General features: G+C 42.1%; 2 protein-coding genes across 5 annotated transcripts in view; one reads left to right on the forward strand and one right to left on the reverse strand.

Annotated features, from left to right (window-relative positions):
- Nucleotides 1–19,825, forward strand: part of LOC122652031 (ribosomal RNA large subunit methyltransferase I) — a 37,221-nt gene extending 17,396 nt beyond the window's left edge. Inside the window, exons 5-9 of one of the 4 annotated variants that reach the window (XM_043845657.1) lie at nt 3,884–4,070; nt 9,924–10,108; nt 18,431–18,568; nt 19,173–19,306; nt 19,697–19,825. In XM_043845657.1, the coding sequence (XP_043701592.1) occupies nt 3,884–4,070; nt 9,924–10,108; nt 18,431–18,568; nt 19,173–19,301 (639 nt within the window). In that variant the 3' untranslated portion in view covers nt 19,302–19,306; nt 19,697–19,825. Of the gene's footprint in view, nt 1–3,883; nt 4,071–9,923; nt 10,109–18,430; nt 18,569–19,172; nt 19,399–19,686 lie in introns of those variants that run through there. The other 3 variants (XM_043845658.1, XM_043845656.1, XM_043845659.1) reach the window with 3 other exon arrangements.
- Nucleotides 19,461–22,725, reverse strand: LOC122652032 (ALA-interacting subunit 3-like). Its single transcript, XM_043845660.1, has 8 exons — nt 22,608–22,725; nt 22,193–22,251; nt 21,988–22,062; nt 21,769–21,891; nt 21,467–21,537; nt 20,249–20,546; nt 19,818–20,107; nt 19,461–19,734 (listed from the first exon to the last, which is right to left on the reverse strand). Exons 1-8 carry the CDS (start codon nt 22,690–22,692, stop codon nt 19,683–19,685), a joined length of 1,053 nt encoding a protein of 350 aa, XP_043701595.1. The 5' UTR covers nt 22,693–22,725; the 3' UTR covers nt 19,461–19,682.
- Between the last annotated feature and the right edge of the window lie 1,764 nt (nt 22,726–24,489).

Consider the following 24,489-nt stretch of genomic DNA (forward strand, 5'->3'; position numbering starts at 1 on the left):
CAGTCTGGTTTACCATATTTTGCCTAATAAATATCAATAGTATGATTTAACTTGCCACAAAAAGAACACTGCTGGAAGGGTCAATCACTTTGCTGCCCACTTGTGCTGCGACCACCACGGCCACATCCTCCCCATGAGCCACAGAGCCCATGCCCTCTCCTAAAGAAATTATAGTCTCGGCCACAGCAAACAACAAATGCAGAATTGTCTTTAGGAGAGGCATCTTGGTAGGTAGGTGTAACAGTACATTTAAGGCATGCAAAAGACTTCATTAAGTGTAGATACCTTTTCCCCCAGCAAACAACTGGCTCTTAACAGACTGATAATCAGGATTTAATCCTGTCATAAACTTGCCATTATAAAATTCTTCATGTTGAAGTTGTAACTGTTCCAGATTAGTAGTCAGAAGTTGATGAATAATGAGCTCTTCTATTATACCCGTAAAAGTATTGAAATATTCATTCAAGGGTGTGTCCCCCTGCTTGAAAGGAAACTATTTATCATATAATTCATAAATACGGAATATATGCTTCTCTTGGGAGAAGGTTTGCTTCAAGTCATCCCACACTCCTTTGGCAGTGGAGTGGAACATTGCATTTGCCGTAATAGCCGGACCCGTGTTGTTCCATAACCATACAAAGAGTGTGTTATTCTCTCGTATCCACTCATATGCTTTAACATCAGAAGGTTCTTTTGAATCAGTAGGAGGGGTGGATTGGAGGTACTTCAACTTCCCTTTAGCGTTGATGTAAACCTTTATTGTCTGAGCCCATAACAGATAATTGGAAACTCCAATGAGTTTGATTGTAGTGATCTGGACATTCATACTCTCCTAACTAGGTTTGGATCAGCCATCAATTAATACAGAGATAAAAAATCTGCCTTGTATGAAGTAGTCTTCAAAGAAGAAGATGACAACTTCAGTTGAATCTCTAGACCTGGAGATATGTAGAACATTAGTAGCCTAGTAGGGAATACAAATCCCACAAATCTTAATGATCGAAAAGGCACAAATATAAACAGCAGACCAAAAATTGTAAAATTGATGTTTATCTTTTGGGTGAATAAATATTCATTACCAAAGATAGAAAAAAGGGAGAGCTCCAAGAGGGGCAATGAGAGAAAAAAATGAAAAAAATACAAGGGGGGGGGGGGGAACATACCCCTCAATATGCCTATTCCTTGGGGGGGAAGCACAACTGGAGGAGAATCTAGATACTTTACATAGAACTTCAAAGGATATGGAGTCCCAAATTTGATGAAAGGATCTAGAATTGGAGGTAAATCTCCTAAGGTTGCACTCCATCCAAATATGAGAGACCACCGAGCTTTCCGATCGGATCGCAAATAGATTTACTGGCAAGAGTCATGTCCACCCAAATCCACTCTCTATGGGAGGGAAGGATTCTTCTTCTTCTAGGCCAACATTTATAAAAAATTCCAGTCCAAATTGGGGAGGAGAAAGGGCACTCAAAGAAGAGGTGGTCAACGTCTTTCCTTGCGTTCCAGCATAGACAACAAGGAGAGACTGGGATTTGTCGATGAAGAAGGAATGACTGCTTTGGGAGGCAGTTAGTGAAGGCTCTCCAGACACTGAAGCTATAGTGGGGGATTTAGCCCTTCAACCAAACAAGCTTACACCAAGGGGGAGAGGGCCCCCGAGATCTGATAAGGTCCCAGGCTGATTTGGAGCTAAAGAGACCTGTAGAGGAGGGGGACCAAGCGACAACATCTCTAGAATCTGAGGACCTCCTTGGAAAAGGAGGAAGAGTATTCCAGATATCTGAGAACTGAGGGAAAGGGCCTGGAATCCATCCATCCTGAGACATGATATCGCAACAAGGGAGTGTTTGTGAAGGCCCACTCTGTGAATTTCTCTGGAGCCAACTAGGGGGAGGAGAATACCCGAAGGATGCCAATGGTCAAGCCAAGGCTAGTAGAGGCCCCATCTTCTATCTTGGACATAATATTCCCAAGGGCTAAATATCTGAGATTTAAGATTTTTCTTCACACCCAAGAGGCATCAGGACAAGGGCCAACCGTCCAAATAGAATCATTTCGAAGAAGCCCTGTATATATCCCGATATTTGCATGATTTTCAATAGAAGAAGATCCAGGGGTCAGATGGACCCCAATCTGGTACCGAGTTGACTTCAAGAGGAGGGTAATTAAACCCCCAAAATACTGGATAGATCTGCTGTTCAGATCCTCAACACCAGAAAAAAATTAATTCTGCCAAAAAAAAAAAAAAAAGCCTTTGAAAACAGAGTACCGCACCTCTTGTTTGGAGAACTTGATTGTAGAGAAAACCAAAGATTGTGATCAACCCTAGATCAATGTCGAGTGTACTAATCAGTAATATAAATAAAGCCTTCCAAATTACAATATCAGGGAACATTGCTGACTGGATGTAATCGTGTAAACCATCAATGGATCTTTATGCTGCCTTGATAGAGAAAGCAGAGGCAATAGCACTACTGCATAAGAATCAACCTTTGTTGATAAAAAATAGAACCAAAGAAGGACCTAGTTGTTCATCTATGTATAACTAGGTTTCCATAGAATATAGTTGCAGCAATGGTGGCTGTACACCTGAAGAGAACAGATTATGTAGCGCCAATCGAAACCTTGATGGAGAAGATAGTAATACTGATTCAAGAGCTCTGATACCATGTAATTAGGTCAGAACTAAAAGAAACCAGGAACAAGAATAGAGAAAGAGAAAAGAGAAGAAGAATGGTGAGATCAAGAAGATGGAGGAAAGGCTGGGCGATAGAGAAGTGAAGTAATCTACTGCCAGCCACTGTATTTCTATTAATCTGAATAGGTTACATAATGGAACTAAAACTCTTAGCTAGCTAAGTCTAAAGCCTAAACATAATAGGAAACTAAAGGAGGAATTACAATAGGAAAGAAATAAATATTAATAGCCTAAACTACTAAGACAAAGAATATAATCCCGCACTATTGAGGTCTATGGACACCCATGGACCTCCAACCGAGAACACACTCTCGAACAGATATAAAAATAAATATGAGTACTGGTCTTTCTTGTAGATGATTAGGCTTATCTAACAGGATCTCTCTATATTCCACCATGCAAGTGGGCCTGAAGTCCTACTACACTCCTAAAGCCTCCAAACTTTTCAGTTATCCACACTGATTTGGGGACTTAGGATACTAGAAACCACTGATGGAGATGACCTGTAACTCTGTCAGTGGATATAACCTTGCAAAGCTATCTTCCACTGATCCACAAAATCTAATGATCAACAACTCTAGTTGATTCAGGTATGAATAGTTTGACTGAGCAAAATATAGATTCTAAGCTTCTTTTTTTTTGTTTTGGGTTGGTTGGGGGGTTTGCCCCAATTCAGTTTAAGTGAGTCAGGATTTGATCTCGGGTCTATGCTTTCCTTTGCTACAAGTTTTACCACCTGAACAGGACTTGAACATTTTATGCGTGAGCAAATTCCTTGAAGATTCCTGTTGGTGCTACTCTCAATACACTTTCCGTCATTATTCACAACGGACTCCAATATTAGGTGTCCCTTTACCCAGGCTTCATTTTGGATTTGGGTCTATTAGCCATGTCAATGATTTAGGAAGTAGAAACCTGTTAGTGTAAGAGGTCTGATGACATCTTTGGGTTTTTCGTAAACTTGGCTGTTTCTGTGCCTACCCTTATGCTCTCCTTCTTCTCTCTTGTTTTGGGAGCAATGATCTTTTCCATAGACGTAAGAATAATACTTGCTATCAAAAGAGATCATCCACCAATCCAAGGCTTCCTCTCTGTAGTTATTGTTTTTAAAAATTCATGAACATGGCTAATCTTATATGTATCATTTGGGGCATATGACATGATGTAAGCTCTTTATGTCAGGTATTAGAAAATGGGATTGTTTATGCGATCTCATTGGAAGGTCAGAAAACAGGATTTTATGCTGATCAACGTGAAAATCGTAAGTTCATATCAACAATTTCAGAGGGACGTAAAGTTCTTGATATTTGCTGCTACAGTGGTGGCTTTTCTCTAAATGCAGCACGAGGTGGTGCTGTAGATGTTTTGGGTAAATAAATTGGATGCTAAACTTATTGCTTTTTCCTGTAGTAAGTTCAGTAAGTCCTTGGAAAGTTGGAACAATCATTCTGCTTGTATTCTAGCTACTTGAGCGTTATGGATTCTTTTCTTGTAACAATGCCAATTTCTTGCACATGTGAGAAAATAAAAAACCTTATGTTAACAAAACATATTAGAGATTAATGCTTAAGTGAATAAATATGATTCCCTAAGCCCTTTATTTATGCTAATAAAACAGAATTACATGGACATATATGCCCTTAAACCAAGGAAAGAAAGAATAAAACATAAGGAGGAAAGGACCAGAATACCCCTATGATATTCTGGCCTATATATTCTAACACTCCCCCTCAAGTTGGTGCAAAAATGTCACACATGCCCAACTTGGCTAGAAAAGGATGAAACACTTTGCCACTCAGCCCCTTCGTGAACACATCAGCCAGCTGATCAGTAGACTTCACATAGGGAACACAGATGAGGCCAGCTTCAAGTTTCTCCTTGATGAAATGTCTGTCCACCTCCACATGTTTAGTACGATCATGTTGGACAAGATTATGAGCGATGCTAATGGCAGCCTTATTGTCACAATATAACAACATTGGAAGTTGGACAGCAACCCCGATATCTTGCAACAGCCCCTTAAGCCACAACAATTCACAGATACCATGAGCCATCGCACGGAATTCAGCCTCAGTACTGGACCTTGCCACCACATTCTGTTTTTTACTACGCCAGGTGACAAGGTTCCCACCTACAAAAGAGCAATATCTAGAGATGGACTTCCTATTACTTGAACTAGCCCAATCTGCATCAGTGTATGCTTCAACCTTCAGATGACCATTGAGAGATAAAAGTATTCCTTGTCCCGGAGCAGACTTCAAGTATCGTAAGATGCGAAGTACTACCTCCATATGAGAAGAATAAGGGTCATGCATAAACTGGCTGACCATACTAACTGCAATGGCAATGTCTGGTCGAGTGTGAGAGAGGCAGATAAGTTTGCCCACCAACCACTGATAACGACCTTTGTCAACTGATGTGCCCTCTTTCTCCTTGAGTCTTGTCGTAGCTTCTATGGGAGTGTCCGAAGGATGACACCCTAGCAGCCCCGTTTCAGACAGTAGATCCAGGACATACTTTCTTTGAGACAGAAATATGCCCTTTGAAGAGCGAGCAACCTCTATCCCTAAAAAATATTTCAGAGTCCCCAGATCCTTAATTTCAAACTCACGGCCAAGAAACAGCTTCAACTTTTTGATCTCATCACCATCATTGCCGGTCACTACATTATCATCAACATAGACTATGAGGAGAGTAACCCTATCACCCATACGTTTGATGAACAAGGTATGATCAGTATTGTTTTGCTGGTAGCCCACTGAAAGCATAGCCTTGTGAAATCTACCGAACTAAGCTCTAGGTGACTGCTTCAAGCCATAGAGTGCACGCTTTAGTTGACACACCTTACCCTTGGTAGCAGGACTTGAAAATCCTGAAGGAATGTCCATATATACTTCTTCCTTTAGTTCACCATGGAGGAAGGCATTCTTCACATCCAACTGCTGAAGATCCCATCCAAGGTTCACTGCACAGGATAACAATACCCTTACAGTTTTGAGTTTTGCTATTGGTGCGAAAGCCTCCTGGTAGTTAATGCCATGTGTCTGAGTGAATCTTTTAGCAACCAGACGTGCCTTGTACCGATCCACTGTACCATCTGCCTTCTGCTTGACCACAAACACCCATTTACAACCCACTGGTTTTTTCCCTGGAGGAAGAGCTACAAGATCCCACATATTGTTTTTGTTCAATGCTCTCATTTCTTCCAGCATTGCTGCCTTCCACTTCCCAGCTGTAGATGCTTTCTGCCAATTTTTAGGAATGGAAACAAAAGAAAGGGAGGAAACAAAAGTACGAAAAGAAGGAGAAAGAGAACTATAGGAAACAAAACAGGAAATGGGATGTAAAGTGCAGGTCCTGGTACCTTTGCGATGAGCAATGGGTAGATCAGAAGAGGAAGGCTCACCAGGAGAAGGATCTGGATCTTGAGTCGGCAACTGGATGGGTGTCGGTGCTGCAGTGGACTGATTCTGCCCTCTATTAGAACATCTCCGGTTATAAGTGAGAATGGCAGAATTGTCAATGGTCCTCTGAAAGTTACAAATGGTCCTCTGTACTGGAGTCGGCTCCCCCTGAATAGGAATATTACCACCACTTGTTTCCATGATCTCCCCCTGTATTGGATTCCCCTCAGGTGAAGGGACAGCAGCCGCGGGAGGCTGGGCAGCAGCCGCGGGAGGCTGGACAGCAGCCGGGGAGGGTTGGTCAGTAACTATAGATGATGAAGTAAGGGGAAACCCAAGAGTATGAACCACATCTTCACTAGAACTCTCCCCCTGAAAAGGTGGGGAAGAATAATAGGAAAGGGTTTCATGAAAAACCACATCCATACTGACCATAGTACGACGGGTAGGAGGGTGGTAATACTTGTAACCTTTCTGGGTTGGAGAATAACCCAAAAAAATACACCTCAACCCACGGGGTTCAAGCTTGCTAGGGGACTTAGTATCCCTAGCATAACAGACACAGCCAAACACCTTTGGAGGTACCACAAAGGAGGAATCTCCAAGTAAAATGTCAGATGGGCGACGGGAATCTAGAACCCGTGAAGGTAACCTATTAATAAGGTAAGCTGCAGTGAGAACAACATCACCCCAATATTGGGATGGAACATGTCGAGCAAACATTAATGCTCTTGCCACTTCCAATAAGTGGCAGTTCTTTCTTTCAGCCACACCATTTTGGGCCGGGGTATCAACACAACTAGTCTGATGTATAATCCCATTATCAGCAAGATACTTTTGAAGTTGGGATTCCTTATACTCAGTGCCATTATCACTCCGTAAAACCTTGAGAGTGGCCTGGAACTGGGTCTGGATCATTTTATGAAAATGTTGAAAACAAGAAAAAACCTAATTTTTAGTTTGAAGAAGATAAATCCAAGTATTTCGAGAATGACAATCAATAAATGAGACAAACCAACGATGACCAGAAATAGAGGTTTTACGACTAGGTCCCCAAACATCCGAATGCACCAAATGAAAACTAGAAGAACTCCTTTTATTTGATAAAGAATAAGATGTATGTGTCTGTTTGGCCAGAACACAAGCCTCACAAAAAAAGTTATCCTTATTACATTTGGTGACCAAAGATGGAAATAAACGGGCTAAAATTCCCAATGGAGGGTGACCTAATCTAGAGTGCCATTGGTAAAGTTCAGAAAAGACCAAGGAGTTCTGATCTAGTGGAGAAGGTACTGGTAGAGAGAGACGGCCATCATCAAGCAGATACAGACCACTGTGGACTTTACCCAATCCAATCGTCTTCCTAGATGCCAGATCCTGAAAAACACAATGGGAAGGGAAAAAAGTTACCTTGCAGTTAAGATCACGAGTAATACTACTAATGGAAAGCAGGTTAGTAGTAAAATTAGGAATATGTAAAACAGAAGACAAGGGAAGGGTGGAAGTACAGTTGATGATTCCTTTTCCAGAAATGGAAGAAAGGGAACCATCAACCACTTTGACCTTGTCTTTCCTAGAAGTGGGAGAATATCTATGAAATAAGCTAGATGAACCAGTCATGTGATCTGTAGCCCCGGAATCAATGATCCAGGGATGAGAAGCCACAGAAGCACAATGACCACCAAATGGGATACCTGACTGGGCAAAATTTGAACATGAAGGAGCAGAGGAATTGGCAGTAGCAGCGGAAGTAGTAGAGGCAGCAGCAGCGGAAGACCTTAGCACACGTTGGAAGGCCTGTAGATCGTCTAGGGATAGACCAATGTCTGTAGCTGGGGCTGTAGGAACAGATTCTGATTGATTTGCCTTGCCTTTCGGTTTCTTCTTGGCAGCCCGCTTGGCTTCAAAGTCAGCTGGTTTCCCATGAAGCTTCCAACACTTGTCCTTGGTGTGATAAGGCTTGTGACAATGGTCACAAGTAACAGGGCCGGGAGTAGAACCACCAACAGATAAAGGACCAACAGGGGCAGCAAGAGCTTGGGCAGCAGTCTGGAGAGTCGATCTGTCAGAAACAGGAGGATATAACATAGCAGCCCGGCAGTTTTCTTTTGAAGAAACCAGGGCATAAGACTATTCAAGTGTGGGAAAAGGAGAATGGCCCAACACCTAAACACGAATCTAGTGATACTCAACAGTCAATCCGGCCAAGAAGTCATAAACCCTGATTTCGTCAACATGTTTCTTATAGGCAGCTATGTTGGCAGGTGTGTCAGGGTGATAATCCGAAAAATGGTCCAATTGCTGCCAATGGCTGCGGAGAGTGGCATAATACTTAGAGACAGTTAATTCCCCTTGAGTAGTATGAAGGACTTTCTTGCGAAGTTCATAAACCTGAGCATCATTACCAAGCTGCCCATATGTCTCCTTACAGGCAGACCAAATCTGAGAAGCTGTATCAAGGAGGAGAAATCCTTGTGCAAGGTCTGAATTCATAGAGCCAACCAAATAGGACATAAGAAGACCATTGTGGGCAAGCCATCTAGTCTGGGCAGAACCAGGAGCAGTCGGCATAGGTATGGAGCCATCAATATGGCCATTGAGGCCACGTCCAGCAATTGCAAAAGAAGCAGATCTAGACCACAGCAGGTAGTTGCTGCCATCTAACTTGATAGGGTTAGGATGAAGATCACGATAATCTGACTTATCATGGCTAACCTGATCAGAGGTGGCAGTCGAAGTAGTAGTGGAGTCACCCATAGTGCCGAGAAGGGCTGTTGTGTAGAGAAGTCCCAAAAAAAAGCTAAGCCAAGGGCTGAGAGCAGAGCCGAGTGCCCCTCTGTGATGGGAAACACACCTCCAAAAAAGGCAGCAGCAATAGAGGAGCCCCCCCCCCCCCCCCAAGATCGATGGGGTTAGGGTTTTGGAAAAAATCCAAAAAAGAGAAATCGATCGGGGGAGGGAAACCCAAAAAACTTTGCTGCAGATGAAGCCTGTTTGAATCTGTCCAAGAGCCTGCAGAGACTGGCCTTGTTGAAGAAAAAAAATCCAGAAGAAGCAGCAGCCGCAAGCAGCGCTTATCCCAAATCGATAATGGACAGGGTTTTGTTGGAAGAAAACCCTGAAAGTAAGAGATCGAAGGGGAGAAGGGGTCTTCAGCACCTGTATGAGGGTTGATAGCAGCAGGCCAGTGTTGCAGAAGGGCTCCAATATAGGGAGAAACAGTCCCAATAAATATCAGGGCCTGATCTTCAAAAACTTGGAAACTCCAATTAACGCAAGAGAGAACCAGCAGCAGCCATCGAGCAGGAGTAGTAGGTCATTGAAAAGGGAAAAAAGAGGTGGGAATAGGGCAGCAACTAGATCATCGGATCACCTCTGCAGTGCTGTCCTTAGAGAGGGAGAAGAAGCAAGGAGAAGGGGGAGAAAAAAAATCGAGAGAAGGGAAAGAGTAGAAAAAATGATGGGAGGGGGGGAGGATTTGAAAACAGGTCACAGAAATCGTGGCTCTGATGCCATGTTAACAAAACATATTAGAGATTAATGCTTGAGTGAATCAATATGATTCCCTAAGCCCTTTATTTATACTAATAAAACAGAATTACATGGACATATATGCCGTTAAACCAAGGAAAGAAAGAATAAAACATAAGAGAATAAAACATAAGGAGGAAAGGACCAGAATACCCCTACGGTATTCTGGCCTATATATTCTAACACCTTAGTTCTACAGATGGAACAATTTTAATAGCTCGCTTGAATTTGTTGTCATTGAGAGGCGAATAACATTCAAGTGATTAATTATCTCCTATTTCTCTCAGGTGTTGATACCTCCATACCTGCTTTGGACCTTGCGAAAGAAAATATCTTTCTCAACAATCTTGATCCAGGAAGAATAACTTATTTGAGAGAAGATGCAACTGAATTTATGAAATCAGCTGCTTCAAGGCATGAATCTTGGGATTTGGTTATTCTGGATCCCCCAAAACTAGCACCTCGGAAGAAGGTACTTAATATTTCTGCTGTGTTTGTTGATTGGTAGTTGATGCTTGATCTGTCAGACATAGACTTCCTCTTGTATTTCTAGATTAAGTTGTCTTTGTTGTATTTTGGCATCTAGAAATATTTGATTTGCAATCTACTGGGTGATTTGAAAGTATTGCAAACAACAGATCTTTTTTATGTGAGAAACAGAAGTATAATATGGGCTAAGTATGTCAAATATATAAGAACTGAAATGCAGTTTTAATTGGAAAAAAAAAAAGAAGCAATTCTAAATTTTATAAGTGTTGGACAAACGTGAGATTGTGAGGATATCACTACACTTGGATCAACTAATGAAGGAGAAACATAGTTCGAAAATTCGCCGAAATTTCGGTAATTTCGAAGGTCCGGAGATGAAATAGCGTACAAAACATGGGACTGTCATTGTTTCGGCCGAAATTTAGGCGAATAGGTAATATTACATAAGGTATATAGCAGGGTTCGACGTTTACTGCCAACCAAGTGGGCCACTTCGAACTCCAGGTGCTCGCTCATGATACGCCGAATGACTGGGTGCTGCAACTCGTTATTGACGTCCCAAGCTGTACGGGTGCTGCGGAGAAGGCAAGCCGGAAGGGTTGCAGGATCAACATGGTTGTAGGAGCACATGGTGGTCATGAAGGTGTACCATCGTTCTTTGTGAGTTTCTGAATCATCACGATGAACAAAGAGATCTTCGGTACTGGTGCCATGGAGGGAGAAGGTCGGATCATAGGCAATGAGATTGTGATCCAGGATGGGGGGTGTGACCAGATGATGATGGATGAAATCAGGTGGTCGATGGAAAATATAGGTGACGAAGGGGTCGTCATCAAGAGCAGAGAGGGACTGAAGCCATTGAGGTATGGGAGCAAAGAGTCGGAGAAAACGGGCTAGACACTGAGGTCTTTGGAGACGAAAGTAAACAGTGCCAATAAGATTAGAGAAGATGGTGGAAACTGTATTGAGATAGTGGTAGAGAGTATGACGGTTGAAGGTAAGAGCAACTGTGTGAACAGCAAGAAGGTGCCAGAAGAAAACGACACATTCTTTATCAAAGAGGGCCGGGTTGATGGTGAAAGGAGTAAGAAAGGGGAAGTCTTGGTGACAGACTACCCAATCATACTGAAGGCCATTATGATGGACCATGGAGATAAGAATGGACTGATAGGTAGAGATACTATTGGTCCTGAGGGTACGAAGGGAAATATTACTGAAGAGGGATGCTGGGAGAGCAGGTAAAAGGTCAAGGAGTGGGTCAGGTGGATCAGGTTGTGGTGGAGCTGAAGATGATGAGGAGGAGGCTCCAGGAGTAAGGGGCAGACAAAGGGCAGGGATGGAAGAAGATAATGGTAAATTCTTCGTGGTCCTAGAGAGGAAATCTGCTAGGACATTATCTTTGCCTTTGATGTGACGAACCTTGAAAGACCACTGTGAGAACCACTGTGCCCATCGTAGTAGCTGAGATTCAGGGAGCTGCTTCTGCTTGAACTGTAACATCTTCGGGAAAGCTGTCATATCCATTTCGATCTGGAATGTATGGCCAATAAGAAAGAACTGAAATTTCTCAATTCCACGACGGACTGCAAGAATCTCTTTGAATGTGGAGTGGTAGTGTTGTTCGGATGGTTTGAACATGCTACTACGGTATCCGCATATACGTCGTATCTTGTCTAAGGATTCTTCAAGTAGAATTGCACTCCATTGGGTATCACTGGCATCGGACTGTAGAATACGAAGTCCTGTGGAGGGTATCTGGAGAGTTGGCAATGACTGGGCCAGGGCTTTCAGATCTTTGACTGCCTAGGTATGAACAGAGGACCAGGGTGATGCATCCTTTCTGAGGAGTCGGTGAAGATGATTCGTGAATCGGACCTGGTGGGGTAAGAACTCGGTCATGTAATTTATGATGCCGAGGAACTGCTGCAACTCTTGCCGAGTGAAGGGGCCATCTGAGAACTCGAGGAGGGAGCGACCAATATGTGGCTGAAGCTGGAATTGTCCTTTTGATATAGTAACGCCGAGAAAATCAATAGTGTCGACTACAACTTCCATCTTTGTTGGTGAGAGCATTATACCATAGGCTATGGTGATGTCCAAGAACTGTTGAAGTAGAAGAGCATGATCTTCCTCTGTATCGGAAAAGAGGAGTATGTCGTCTATATAGATCAAGGCATGTTCTTGTATGGGAGCATAGACCTGTAGCATAGCTTGTTGAAAAAGGGAAGGAGCCACCTTGAGACCAAAGGGGAGAACTGTCCACTGGAAGTGTCCACCGGGAATACAGAATCCGGTTTTGGACCTGTCATTTGGATGAATTCCTAGCTGCCAAAATCCTGCTTTAAGATCAAACTTGTTGAAGATCTTCGCCTTGGAAAGTTGAAGTAGAAGGGCAGGCCTTGTAGGTAATGGGAATTTGTCATCAGCCAGAAATGCATTGAGGGGCTGATAGTTGATTACAAGTCTCAGTTTGCCACGCTTCTGTTCAGCTCTTTTGTTCACATAGAAGGCTTCACAAGCCCAAGGGGAAGATGTCTTCTCGATGAGGCCTTGAGCTTCTAAGAGGGCAACTTCCTGGCGCGCACTGGTGAGGTGTTCAGGCTTCATGCCAGAGTGGCTGGCTTTGGTAGGATTTGCATCCTCATTCTTTTTGAAAGGGCGACGGATGAAGAACTTCGGGTTTTGCCAGAGGGGATGATCACATTTGGTAAGAAAGTCTGCATGATTTTCAGCACTGCAACAGAGGAGCAATTGTTCTTTGATATCTGCAAAAGGAGTGATTAGTAGCAAATTAGGAGCAGTTGTCCAAGGGATGAATTGCTTCTTGTAGCTGAGACCATGTATACTCCATCTTAGGTGGGGTAACTAACAAAGAATGTCAAAACCAATAAGGACATCTCGTCCTGGAAGTGAAGATCCTAAGACTGTATGGCATAGGGTAAGAGGGAAATATTTGGAAACGGATAGGGTTTTTGGAGATGAGGTTGACCGAAAAGGTTTGACCATCGGCTGCAGTGAAGAACTGCTTGTGAGGTTTCCAACAGTCAGAAGGAAGGACATGGGGAGCTAATATGGTTGTGGAACAACCTATGTCAAAGTAGCCAATAACTTTGATAGGGCAGTCCCGTGTGGTAGGGGAGATGGAGAGACTAGCTTGAGGAAGTGGGGTTTTGGTGATAGCAAAAGCTGGTGACTTAGGAGGGTTAAGAGAGGACAAAGGAGAGGCCATCAGGTAGATGGGGTCAAATCCATCGGACTCGGATTCGGGTGAGGAGGTATCCAAGTCTTCGTCTTCCCAATTTTCAAGGGCAAACAGTAAGTCCGGGGAGAAATCATCATCGACAGAGTAAAGGGATTCAACATCAGCATCTGGATCATCAGAGATGGAAAAAGGGGCGAGCATATGCATCAATTTAGCTTGTTTGGCCTTGTCAGGGCAATTGCGAGCAAAATGGCCGATTTTTCCACACGCATAGCATTTGGTAGAGGTCTTCTGCCGAAATTTCTTTCGTTTGAAGAACTTATAGGGCTGCTGCTGAGACCTATGTTGATGCTTACGTTTGAACCGATGAAATCTGTGAGTACCATTTTTCTTGTGATTCTTCTCTGGACGAGTACTGATCTTGGAGAAGTGGGACTTCTTCTTAGAGGGACAAGAACAGTCTTTGTCTTTGTACTTGATCTTAAGATGGGATGTGTCACAAGCATCTGTGAGCTTATGGGTGGTCTTTTCCCATTGCTTGAAAAATAGCTGCTGATCACACAACTTCTGCAGAGCACTAAGGATCTCTTGGTAGAGACGACCGATAGGAGCTTGATCAATTCGCAGGCCAAAATGTTGCAAGGATTTTACGGCCTCTTTTCCCAAGGGTTCTGGGAAAGAATTGAGAAACACCTGTTTCATATTAGGGTCATCTAAACCTCCAAGGATGTAAAAACGGTCCAACATGCGGGTATAGTGCTTAGCAAGATCAGCCTTCTGAAAGGAGCAACACTTCATCTGGAAATACTCTTCTTGGGCCTTGATTCTATTGTTCTCAATGGGTCCAATCATCTCATTGTACAACTGTGCGATGAAGACATCAATAGGAATCTGAGTCCATTGGAGTTGGCGATAACCACCAAGGGCCATGAACCATTCTCTGAGGGTTCCATGGGTACGGGCCAAGAACTTGGTGATTACAGTACCGTCTGTGGCTCCAGCAACTAACATTTCTGCTGTAAGCCAGGCATGAAACTTCGAAATACGCTCAGGCCATTTGTGAAATGGGAGACCATCAAAGGTGAATAGCTGTTTAGGGTCCTGGTTGGCAAAAGGACTGGGATTAGGTGGCTGAGGGGGAATATGAGGAGGAACAGGGGCGGCCTTGGGTTGTTGCTGCTGCTGTGGTGCAGTATCAACTTCACTGTCGCTGCTATGGACAATAGGTTCAGTCGGAGCTTGGGAGATATCTGGCGCCGGGGGATGGGTTTGGTAGGCAAGTAAGGGACTCTGGGAACTGAAAGAGTCAGAGTCTGAGAAGGAGGTGACAGAGGAAACTTTGGCCATGGACAAAACAGGTATGGATTTAGGTTGAGTCAGGGTCAACTGAGTGAGGAAAGTGCTGAGGGTATTAGTATTTTCCGGGAGAGGGATAACAGGATAAGCTGAAACAGGGGTATCAGGTTTTGATCTGGGAGGAACCCAGGGAACAAAACTAGAGGATCTTGTTTGCTGGTCAGGTAAAGGTTGGAAAGTAGGTTGAACCATGGGTTTTTGTAGGGAAATAGGAGTGGGTTGAAAAACAGGTTGTGAAGAGACAGGGTAAGAAGTATGGGATCGCTTCGGTTTTGAAGATCTGGCTTTGAGGGTAGCTAGATGTCTCTGTTGGTCCTGTAACTCCTTAAACATAGCCGTTGGGAAGCTATGTGGGGCTGAATACTCATGGTAGATAGGGGATGTAAATGATTCAGGGAAGAGAGTGGGGCTTGACGGAAATGGTTGAGTCTGATACACTCTGAGCTGTTCTTCCAACAATTTCTTTTCCTTTTCTCGGCCAGAGATTAGAAAGGAGGCATATGAGGAATCTTTCACCGTCATAGCTATAGTCATTAGCTCTTGGTGGAGAGATTTGATCCGTGTTTTGAGGTAACGGATGTCGGATTCATTCTGCCGGAGAGCAAGTGTATGATGCTCTTGATAGGAAAGAAGCTTGTTCAGATACTGGTTCTGGACCAAAGCATTTTCTGCTTGCCAGTTCAGCTGTGCTTCAACTGAGGAGTTGGTAGCCATCTGTCCCATGTTGTCAAGGACATTAGGAGGAGTGACTTTCCACTTGTGGCGGCGTCGATCAGCATCTTCATAGTCAGCAGTGGGAGGGAAATTCCTGCTGATCCCTTCCGAACTAGAAGCCATAAAACAAGGAATAGGTTGCTGAATCTGTGTCTGCCACAACATCAACGGGGGAGCCGTTGGAGGTGAAGGGGGAGCCGGAGGCAGATCTGGTTTGCAGTAGGGCGTGACCGTTGGAGGAGATGGAGCTGGTGGCGGAGAACAGCAACCCAAAAAATAGGGTTTGCTATTGCCATAGTCCACGATAAACTGATATCTGCCACGGTCTTCTCCAAGGGGTCCGACGTTTGGACAGCCGGCCTGATAGCGGAGCCATAGAGGATCTGGCTGGCGCTTTTTCTTCTTTGGCTTCGGAGGTGGAGGAGGTGGAGGATCTTCTTCAAGATCATCGACGTCGTCCAACCATGATGGGGATGCCGAAAGAAACATGGTACACATATCAGCAGGCTTTGGATATGAGACAAGTGTATGGCCATCTTCAAGAGGCTGATAGACAGGGTTTGTAGCCGTCAGAGGCGGAGTAGCAGCTGGGATGTTATGAGTAGACTCGTAAGCCGTGATCCATGACTCAGGAATGAGTTTAATCAGGGCTGCTCTGTCGATCTGTCGAGGAACATGCGTAATAGTAGGGATTCGATCCTCACCGATCTGGACAAACAGGGCTGCATCATTACTGGAGAATCCAGTATTGAGGTTCATGGCATGGTTTTGGAGCCTGTAGCAGATCTGGTAGTGAAGAGTGGCTGCTATTGCTGTCTCTTTCTGAGGTGCGCCTGTCAACTGAATCAGAAACTGCCAAGCATCAGGCAGGTTCGGATCTTGCAGAGAAATATTGTAATTAGGGTACACCGTGTAGAAGACAGTGCCATCGTTCAGAGTGGTCTAAATGTCCGTGATGGTTGCATGTGGGAAATTCCGAAATCTGGTGTCCAGAAGATTAAGACGCATGGCAACCGGGAGACCCTTTCGGCCATGGAAGGTAATGGCAACCTTGACAACACCAAGGTGGAGATGGGTGTAACCAAGCTGGATCCATTGCCTGATCAACTCAGAACTGATGTTCACAGGAAAGTACTGCTCTTTTCCACTAGCAGTGACCTGATTCTGAGAGAAAGGAGGAGCTTGGACGTACTCCTTTAGACCTTGAGTCCTTTTAGGAGATATGATCGTCCTGATCTTCCTGGTGACTGAGGTAGAAAACTGGGGGAAAACATCATAAGGGTTTATGATGGGAAAGTTGGTCGGGTGAATTTGCTGTTCAGCCTGGGTATAATTAAGTTCATATAAGTAGTCTACCTTAGAGGCATGAGATGTTTTAAGGGTAACGGGAGCAGTAGTGGGAGGTTGTAAACTCATGATAAAAGGAGGAGAGATGTCTTCCGTCCTTCAGAGATGCACCGGACCTATCATCTGTTATGAGATGGGAACAGGAAACATGGTGGATGATGAACAGTGTCTTTCTCTTACCAGACCGGAGGTAACCCGAGTGTGCTGGGATTTAGAGCGGTCTCTGCCTGCAGACCCACACCTTACTCAAGGGACGTTACCAATCTGGCCGGAGAAGAAGACAACAATACACCACACACACCTATTTCTGCCAGTGATCCTTTACTATATAGTGGTTGTACTCTGCCTTAGCAAGCTTGTATACATTAATCACTTGTACATCTCACTTTGGGCTTCTCTCTCCCCTTAGCAAAATCTCTAATTTATCCAAAACAAAAAAAAAGGTTTTATACATGTGGATATCCTAGGACTCATACGTTAACGATGATGGTTCTTAACTGTGGAAATGATCCACAGTGATGCATTGATAGGAACAAAAAACTCCCATACCACTAAAACAATGTCAAATCCAGAAAATTTTGTATACAGCATTTCTTTATTTTAATAAATCTAAGGTGTGAAACCACTAGCGCTGCCTAACACACCCTAGCCCCCCGAGTCAAGACCATATCAACAGCCAACAGCATCATTCTACTGAGAATCTCTCAATGAATCCCTTTCCTGGATACTTCTAGTTCAGCAGAAGTCCTTCCTGAGGTCCATTCACAAACACTGAAAATCAAACCACCACCCATTTCCTCCTTATGTTAAGAGCATCCCAAACTCCCACTCTTAATAATCTGATCCATACATAAAGGGGGCACACAGTGCACGAGGCTCCCGCCACTGTGGGGTCTGGGGAGGGTCATAATGTACGCAGCCTTACCCCTGCTTTGCAGAGAGGCTGTTTCCAGAGACTCGAACCCATGACCACTTGGTCACAATGGAGCAACCTAACCGTTGGACCGAACCAACGGTCCAACGGCCACAAGAAATTGAAGAATTAGGTACCAATTTACAGAAAGAGTTAAATTCTATGAATTGAAACTCACCATTACTATCACAATAATTGCAAAACTTTTGGCACATTTAACACATTTGGAAAGAAAAGGGGTGCTGAAGTCAAAAAATTAATGACTAAGGTGCTACAACTCAGAAGAACTCCCTAGATGGAGTTCCTTTGGTTCAGATAGCTTTCCAGGAGAGGAATGTCTGTTTCTGAAAAGGGCTTCATGCTGATAAAAGGTTCCAGGGCTCTGGAAAATCCAGATTCTTCTGTCTTTATCAATTCTAACTCCACCCAACGTTCCAACATATTGGAAACTGTTGTTTTTTTTACTTAACAAAGTATGATGCTGAAATGGATGACATCTTGTCACAATACTTTTATATTTGAACTGCTTCCCCATTGAAATTTGTGCATGTGTAACATATTTTTTACATATAATTGTGGTTGTATTGGTTGAATAATTCTTTTACCCTTAGTCTTCTTTCACTTCACATAAGACATCTATTTTCATCTGCTGAGGATCTTTCTGGCTATTTAATAACATCAAATGAATTACATATTGAAAATCTGAGTCATAGAATCTGGAAGATAAATTAATGGCCGTTTGTTGCTTCTTATTGGGCCACTATTGGTTCCAGGTTTTACAAAGTGCATCTGGTATGTATAGAAATCTAAATTCATTAGCCATGCAAATAACGAAGAGAGGTGGTCTTCTCATGGCATGCTCATGTTCAGGGGCGATGACCCAAAGTGGATTGTTCTTACGTATTCTTCAGGCAAGTAATATCTTTTTTTTCCATTATTTTAAACAGCTTATTGACCTCTAAATTATTTCAGATAGTCTGGATGAGGGACTCTTGTCATGGAAAATTCTTTTACTGCTGAAAGAGTTTCTCATTTACATGTCATTTGAGCTTCCCCTGAGGCTTAGATCTAGATTGGGAACTGTGAATATTTGTGGTATATTTAAGGTAGAACTTGGTACACTTCTATATTGAGGAAAAAGAATACCCAAACCATAGTTATAAAGGTGGGAAGGCGACCATGGCGTTTTAGATGGTTCATAATCAAGGCGATACCGCCATGGCGGCAAGGCGCCCGCCTAGGCGACACCTTGATAACTATGACCCAAACGTTGCCTGCTGCAATTATACAACATATATCATTATGAATTAGCCTAATACCCAGCTTAGTGATGGATTCAGATTTGTGCTCTATCTGAGCAGATGTTGGATGACAATGGAGTTATGTGGTCAAAGAATTTACAATATAGATTGCTTTATTCCCTTATCACCTGCCCCCCAAAAAAAAGTTTAAAAAAGAAAATGCATTATAGTGGTTATGGCTGTTGAGAAAATTTTTTATGTTGGTTCCATGCAGAGTGCTGCTTCAATGGCAGGTAGAAAAGTCACAGTTTTACGTCAAGCTGGAGCAGCTTGTGATCATCCTATTGACCCATCCTATCCTGAAGGAGCATACCTTTCCAATGTCTTGCTTAGAGTACTGTAGACAATGTGAGCATGTCTGTATGTACTTAATGCAGTTGTATGCTGTGCATTACTTCTTTTCAATGCCCTTAAAATGGTTGGTTTCTATTACTTTGAAGTCTGGGGGAGAGAGGGGGGGGGGGGGGAGATTTCTATTCATTCAACAGTTAAAGAATGGCAATGTTATATACTTTTTTTTTTTTTTTTTTTTTTGAAATTATACAAGCATATGTATGTGTCTAGCTCTCACAAAATTCAAACTCCCAATGACGAAGAATGCTTTGCTTCATATGAAGTAAGCAACCCAACCCATACTTTATATAGTCATTTAGATTTCTCAATACACAATATAGTACATACACCCATGTCTGGGAACTGGGCAACCCATCTGATTAAAGTCCTTTTAGCGCCCTCCAGTATTGTTCCATGACAAATATGAAGGATCTCCAAGTCGTCTGAAAACAGAAAAATAGCATCAGTAATAGATTTGAGGGTAATAAATGGTTAAGGTAATCATCTGCATTGAAAATATTACTACCTTGGGTTGACCAGATATATAACAGCGAAGACCATGGCTAGAAAGAAGCACAACCCTCCAACTGTGAGATATGCAATGCCAAGAAAGTCATTCTTCCCTCCAAGCCAGCTAGTGGTGGAAAGTACAAGTTTCTTCTCTCCGTTAAAACTGTATGTGTTGTAGTTGTTGTCCAGTGTCACCTGTATACTGTCATTTGCTTGGAGATCCACCTCTATCTTCCCATATAACTTCCTAAAATTTGGAAGGGCAGCAGTTCTCATCCAAACAATAAGGTCCTCCTGCTCACTCAACTGTTGCACAAGATAATAGCAAATGAGATCAGTTCTTGCTTCATGGATAGCAACCCAACCAATGTAATCATCAACTATTCAGTTGTGCAAAAGCAATAATTCTATTTGGTGTTCTGTTAGGAGTGGAGCTGAATTACTTACTGGTATGTTGGAGTTAAGGGTTCCACCGCCTTGTAGGGTTCCATTCTGGAAATTTTTGGGGTACACATTGCTACCAAACTTGTGATCCCTGTCACTCTGCCAGGAAATGCCCGATTTGTTCACCTGCACTTGCTGGTTGTTGAGAGAGAAGCTGTAAGTGTCATTGAACAAACTCCAAGCTATAAGACCACAAGGCACAATGGGAGATCCATTCGCTATATCTTCAGGTGAACAGCCGCTTGTAACATTTGAATTTGAAGGATCCAGTAGCTGTTCAGCGTTTACGCTCTGAACATACCTGAGTTACAAGGCATCACCATGAAAGCTATTTAGATATAATGATTTTTCTTCAAATATTTCTACAAAAGTTTAGTCATGATTCATGGAAATTGTTTTACACAAAAGCCTCCTGGTCTAGCATGTCTAGGAATAATATCTGGTCTGGCCAACTATTTGCATCACGTGCAAAGGTGATGTGGTCATTCGGACTGCTGGATACCTAGGTAATGGTCTGGATTCCCCAAGTGTCAAATTTCAGGTTTAAACTCAATCATATGCCCTCCCATTTATGTCCATGGACCTACTTGGTGGTCCGTGCGACCTCTACAAGGTCCTCGATTTTCCAACGCTCTGTTTTGCCATGTAGCGAACTTCATTTGGGCTGAAACTTGATATGTAAGAAAGGTCTCTTTCAGTTTCAGTCCATCTGACTTTGCCAATTGGCAAAAACAGGTGCTAGTCTAGTCATTTTTCCTATACCCAGCGGCCAGAAATCCCATGCCTATTGTTTTATGATAGAATAAAGAGGATTTAATAATCCACCTACAATTAGGGTATGTCATGTTGCTGCATAGAAATTTTTTAGATATTTCAAGTTTTAACAATGTTCAGGTTAAAAATACAGGCTTCTGTGTGCTTGTGTACAGTTAGTTATTTGTCAATTAAATGGTAACATCTTTCAAACTCTTGTAAAAATTCTTACAAGTTATTATCACATATAAAATGCAGTCATAAATGTCTTCTTTCAGGGTATAATAGAGGGATTATTCAAATTATTCAGGGTTTCCAAAATGCTCTTGACACTATATCTGGTATCCGATCCAACCACCAGAACCCGAAGATTAAGAGATCTCTGTTCACCGTGGATGAAAAGAAACTCGGTAACTTCACATGTGATTCAACTTTAGACATAAGTTTAAAACAAAAGGGAAAACATACCTTCGATGGTTCTGGTAGAAATTAGTAAGTTCATAATATACATAAATAGGCTGCTTCATATCCTTTGGAACCTGCAACAAATTGTTAATGTGTTACTAGACGAATACAGAAAAAAATAATCCTATTAGTCCCACCTTTGGCAATGCCATCAGCAGGAGCAGAAAAGATTATCAATTAACAAAACCTAAATCATGGAATGACAAATTTTGAATTCTTTCCACAGGATAATCAGAAGTTGTTTTGAAATTAGTAAGCCTAATCTCTGAAGCAATCAAAATCATATTTCAGAGAATGAGACTTACAGTTAGTGTTCTATTGCATGTTTTGTTTAATTGGCTCTGTATGAATGTGATCTCAGCAGTCTGGTTGCCTCTGTAGGTTTGTGGTATACATTCTGTTTCATATTGATCGATAATTTCAACAACCTAACAGAAGGACAATAAATCCAAGTAAATGAGGGAGTAAATAAATAAATAAATAAAAGAGAACACAGAGTATTTCAGATCATTCTTAACACATACATCCCGGGAAGCAAAGAGAGCAGCAACTCCAAGGGGAATGAAGATTATGGTGACGATTGTGAATATTAAGATCACCTGAGAGAAACCATCGGGATTGCTAGATAAGTATATACTCGATCATAATGAATGAAATGAAATAACTATTTATAGTAAAATTAATTTTTTTTTTAAGGAAGATGTTACAGATCTGTTGGTGCCTGCTTACCCATTTTGGAGTGAGTATTGGCTTACAAGCTGGAAGCTCTTGTTGAGTAAATTTTGAATCTGAAAAAGCAAATAAACTTATGTGAGTTTCTTTTTTAGGTGGGGTACTAAAATAAAACTATATCAGAAATCCAATTCCATAGCAAAGAAGATGAAAAATAGATTCCTTAGCCAAGACTTTAGATGAACTAACCAAAAATACAATAAAAAGTAGATTGGTAAGGATGGAATTGCAGCAAAAAATATGGAAAAAAGCAAGAGTCTGAACCCACAAAGAGGGAAATTAACAGAGAAAACTAGTCAACAGAAGCAATTAAGAAATCATGAAAGGGTGCAGGTTTTCATCTGGGTTCACAAGAATCAGAGCCACAAACCAAAACAAATAAGAAAAGATGGTATTTTCAAGAGATGCTCACATTTGGGTCGATTTGAGAGTCTTCTAAATGCTGAAGAATCAGCTGGTCCAGCTCCTACAGAGCGAGATGTATCGTTCCCACTCATTGGAAAGGATAGAGATACAAATTAAAGAAAGTTCAGAAAACCAACTACCAGAAGCGATAGATATAACTGACTGAGATGTAAAATGGATTTATTTTGTGATCAGAACCCAATAGTCTTCAAAATCGAAAGAGGAACTAACAAAGGTATCTGAGGTTCTGAGATGAATTCAGCTTCAGTTTGAAAATTTAAGAGAACTCAGAAAAAGCTGCAAACAAAGCAATAAAGAAAATTAAACTCTCTCTCTTTCTTGGGACGGCCTGCCCGGGCACCCGCAGGCCGCCCCCCTCAAGAGATCGAGAGAGAGAGAGAGAAAACACGTTTTTTTTTTTTTTTTTTTTTTGATGAAGTGATCCATGACGCCATTGAGTTTTCAACGGTCAGCGAGGAATCTAAGCCAGGGTTTTAAATTATCTAATCAGATCTGGTTCGGTCCCGGCCTAGATTGGTATTAGATCGGCTGAGTCGGATTGGGAGAATTGGTCAGGATCGATTCTGGTCTATTCGGATAAAAAAATCAGCCGAAATCGATCAAAACCTACCCTAATCCTAGTTTCCGTACAAAGATTGAATGATTTGGATCAATTGGAATCGGATTACCCTGACCAATTCAATACGGTTCAACCGACCAGATTCCTGGAACCCAACTCATGGATCGAATCGTGGAACACACTTTCTTTTTAAAATAAATTCCTTGTTGTGATGGTTTATTAGCAGGTCACACGCCATACAAGACTTGGGACCATCAGTGGGACCCATAGATGACACGCAGATAGATTTAATAAGTTGAGAAAAGATAGGAGTGGTTGAATGATCACAACCGTTGGATAAGTTTTAGTGGGCCCAGCACTCACATCAACTTTTACTTTCTAAACTCCGTTCCGCGAAATAACCCCCAAATGTAGACTGTAGTTGGACAAAGTCAACTAACTTACAGAGAAAGTCATAATGGGAAGCTAATACGTAATTGTACTATTACTACTACCTGTTCCCTGAAATCTAGAGCAGCCTTGATAAGGCTGAGCTCACGCTTGTTGGATGTAGTCGCATTGTGATAGATTCCAATCCAACGGTGTTTAAAACTCAATCAACTCATCCTTAGAATCAGGAGTATCGATCTGGATGGTTCTCGGCCGACTTCGATAAAGTCATATTGGAATCGGTCAAGGAGGAAATCGTCCAAATATGACCTAATCCTAGTTTTTGAAAAGGAATCAAAATCAAAATCAAAATTGGGATTGCGAAACCTTGTCCTTATTCCAACTAAAGTAATTTTTTTCTACGGATCAAATCTATTCAAAACCATACTTCTTGTTAATTCTAAGTTATGCTCATTGTACGCATATTTGTATTTATTTTGGAAGAAAGAAAATATTATTTGGTTGCATGACCCCTATGCCAGCGTGTGCCTAGACATCCAACATGCGAAGGGAGGAGAGAGGGGGAGGGTTGGTCATGTGCACCCTAGACCAAGTAACATGTTTTTTTTTTTTTAATTACTTCAATCTAAATCAAATCACATTTCCATAGTAGAGTATTCAAAAATCTCTATTGCTCTCATTAAAGAAAAAAAAGTCTCTTTTGCATATATTCATGCCACTTTAAATGATTTTTCACAACTTAATTCTAAATCGAAGTTATTATTAAATTATTTTTTAAAATTTTATACTTTCTAAAATTTTTGAATATTAATACAATGTTTTTAAAACTAGGGAGAATGTTTTCTGTGCCGAGGGTGTAGGTTGCGCCTAGACACATGGGGGTAAGTAAAATGACCACGCTACCCCCTAAATGGCAAGC

The sequence above is a fragment of the Telopea speciosissima genome, chromosome 2, assembly GCF_018873765.1.
Source record: "Telopea speciosissima isolate NSW1024214 ecotype Mountain lineage chromosome 2, Tspe_v1, whole genome shotgun sequence".
In the NCBI taxonomy this organism is placed as follows: Eukaryota; Viridiplantae; Streptophyta; class Magnoliopsida; order Proteales; family Proteaceae; genus Telopea; species Telopea speciosissima.

Excerpts from the sequence above, each read along its gene's own strand:
- LOC122652032 (XM_043845660.1), bottom strand. The coding sequence starts at position 22,692 with ATGAGTGGGAACGATACATCTCGCTCTGTAGGAGCTGGACCAGCTGAT. Across the intron at positions 22,252-22,607 it reads ACTCTCAAATCGACCCAAAT|ATTCAAAATTTACTCAACAA; the intron begins GTGAGCATCTCT and ends TTGCTTTTTCAG. Across the intron at positions 21,892-21,987 it reads CTCTCTTTGCTTCCCGGGAT|GTTGTTGAAATTATCGATCA; the intron begins GTATGTGTTAAG and ends TCCTTCTGTTAG.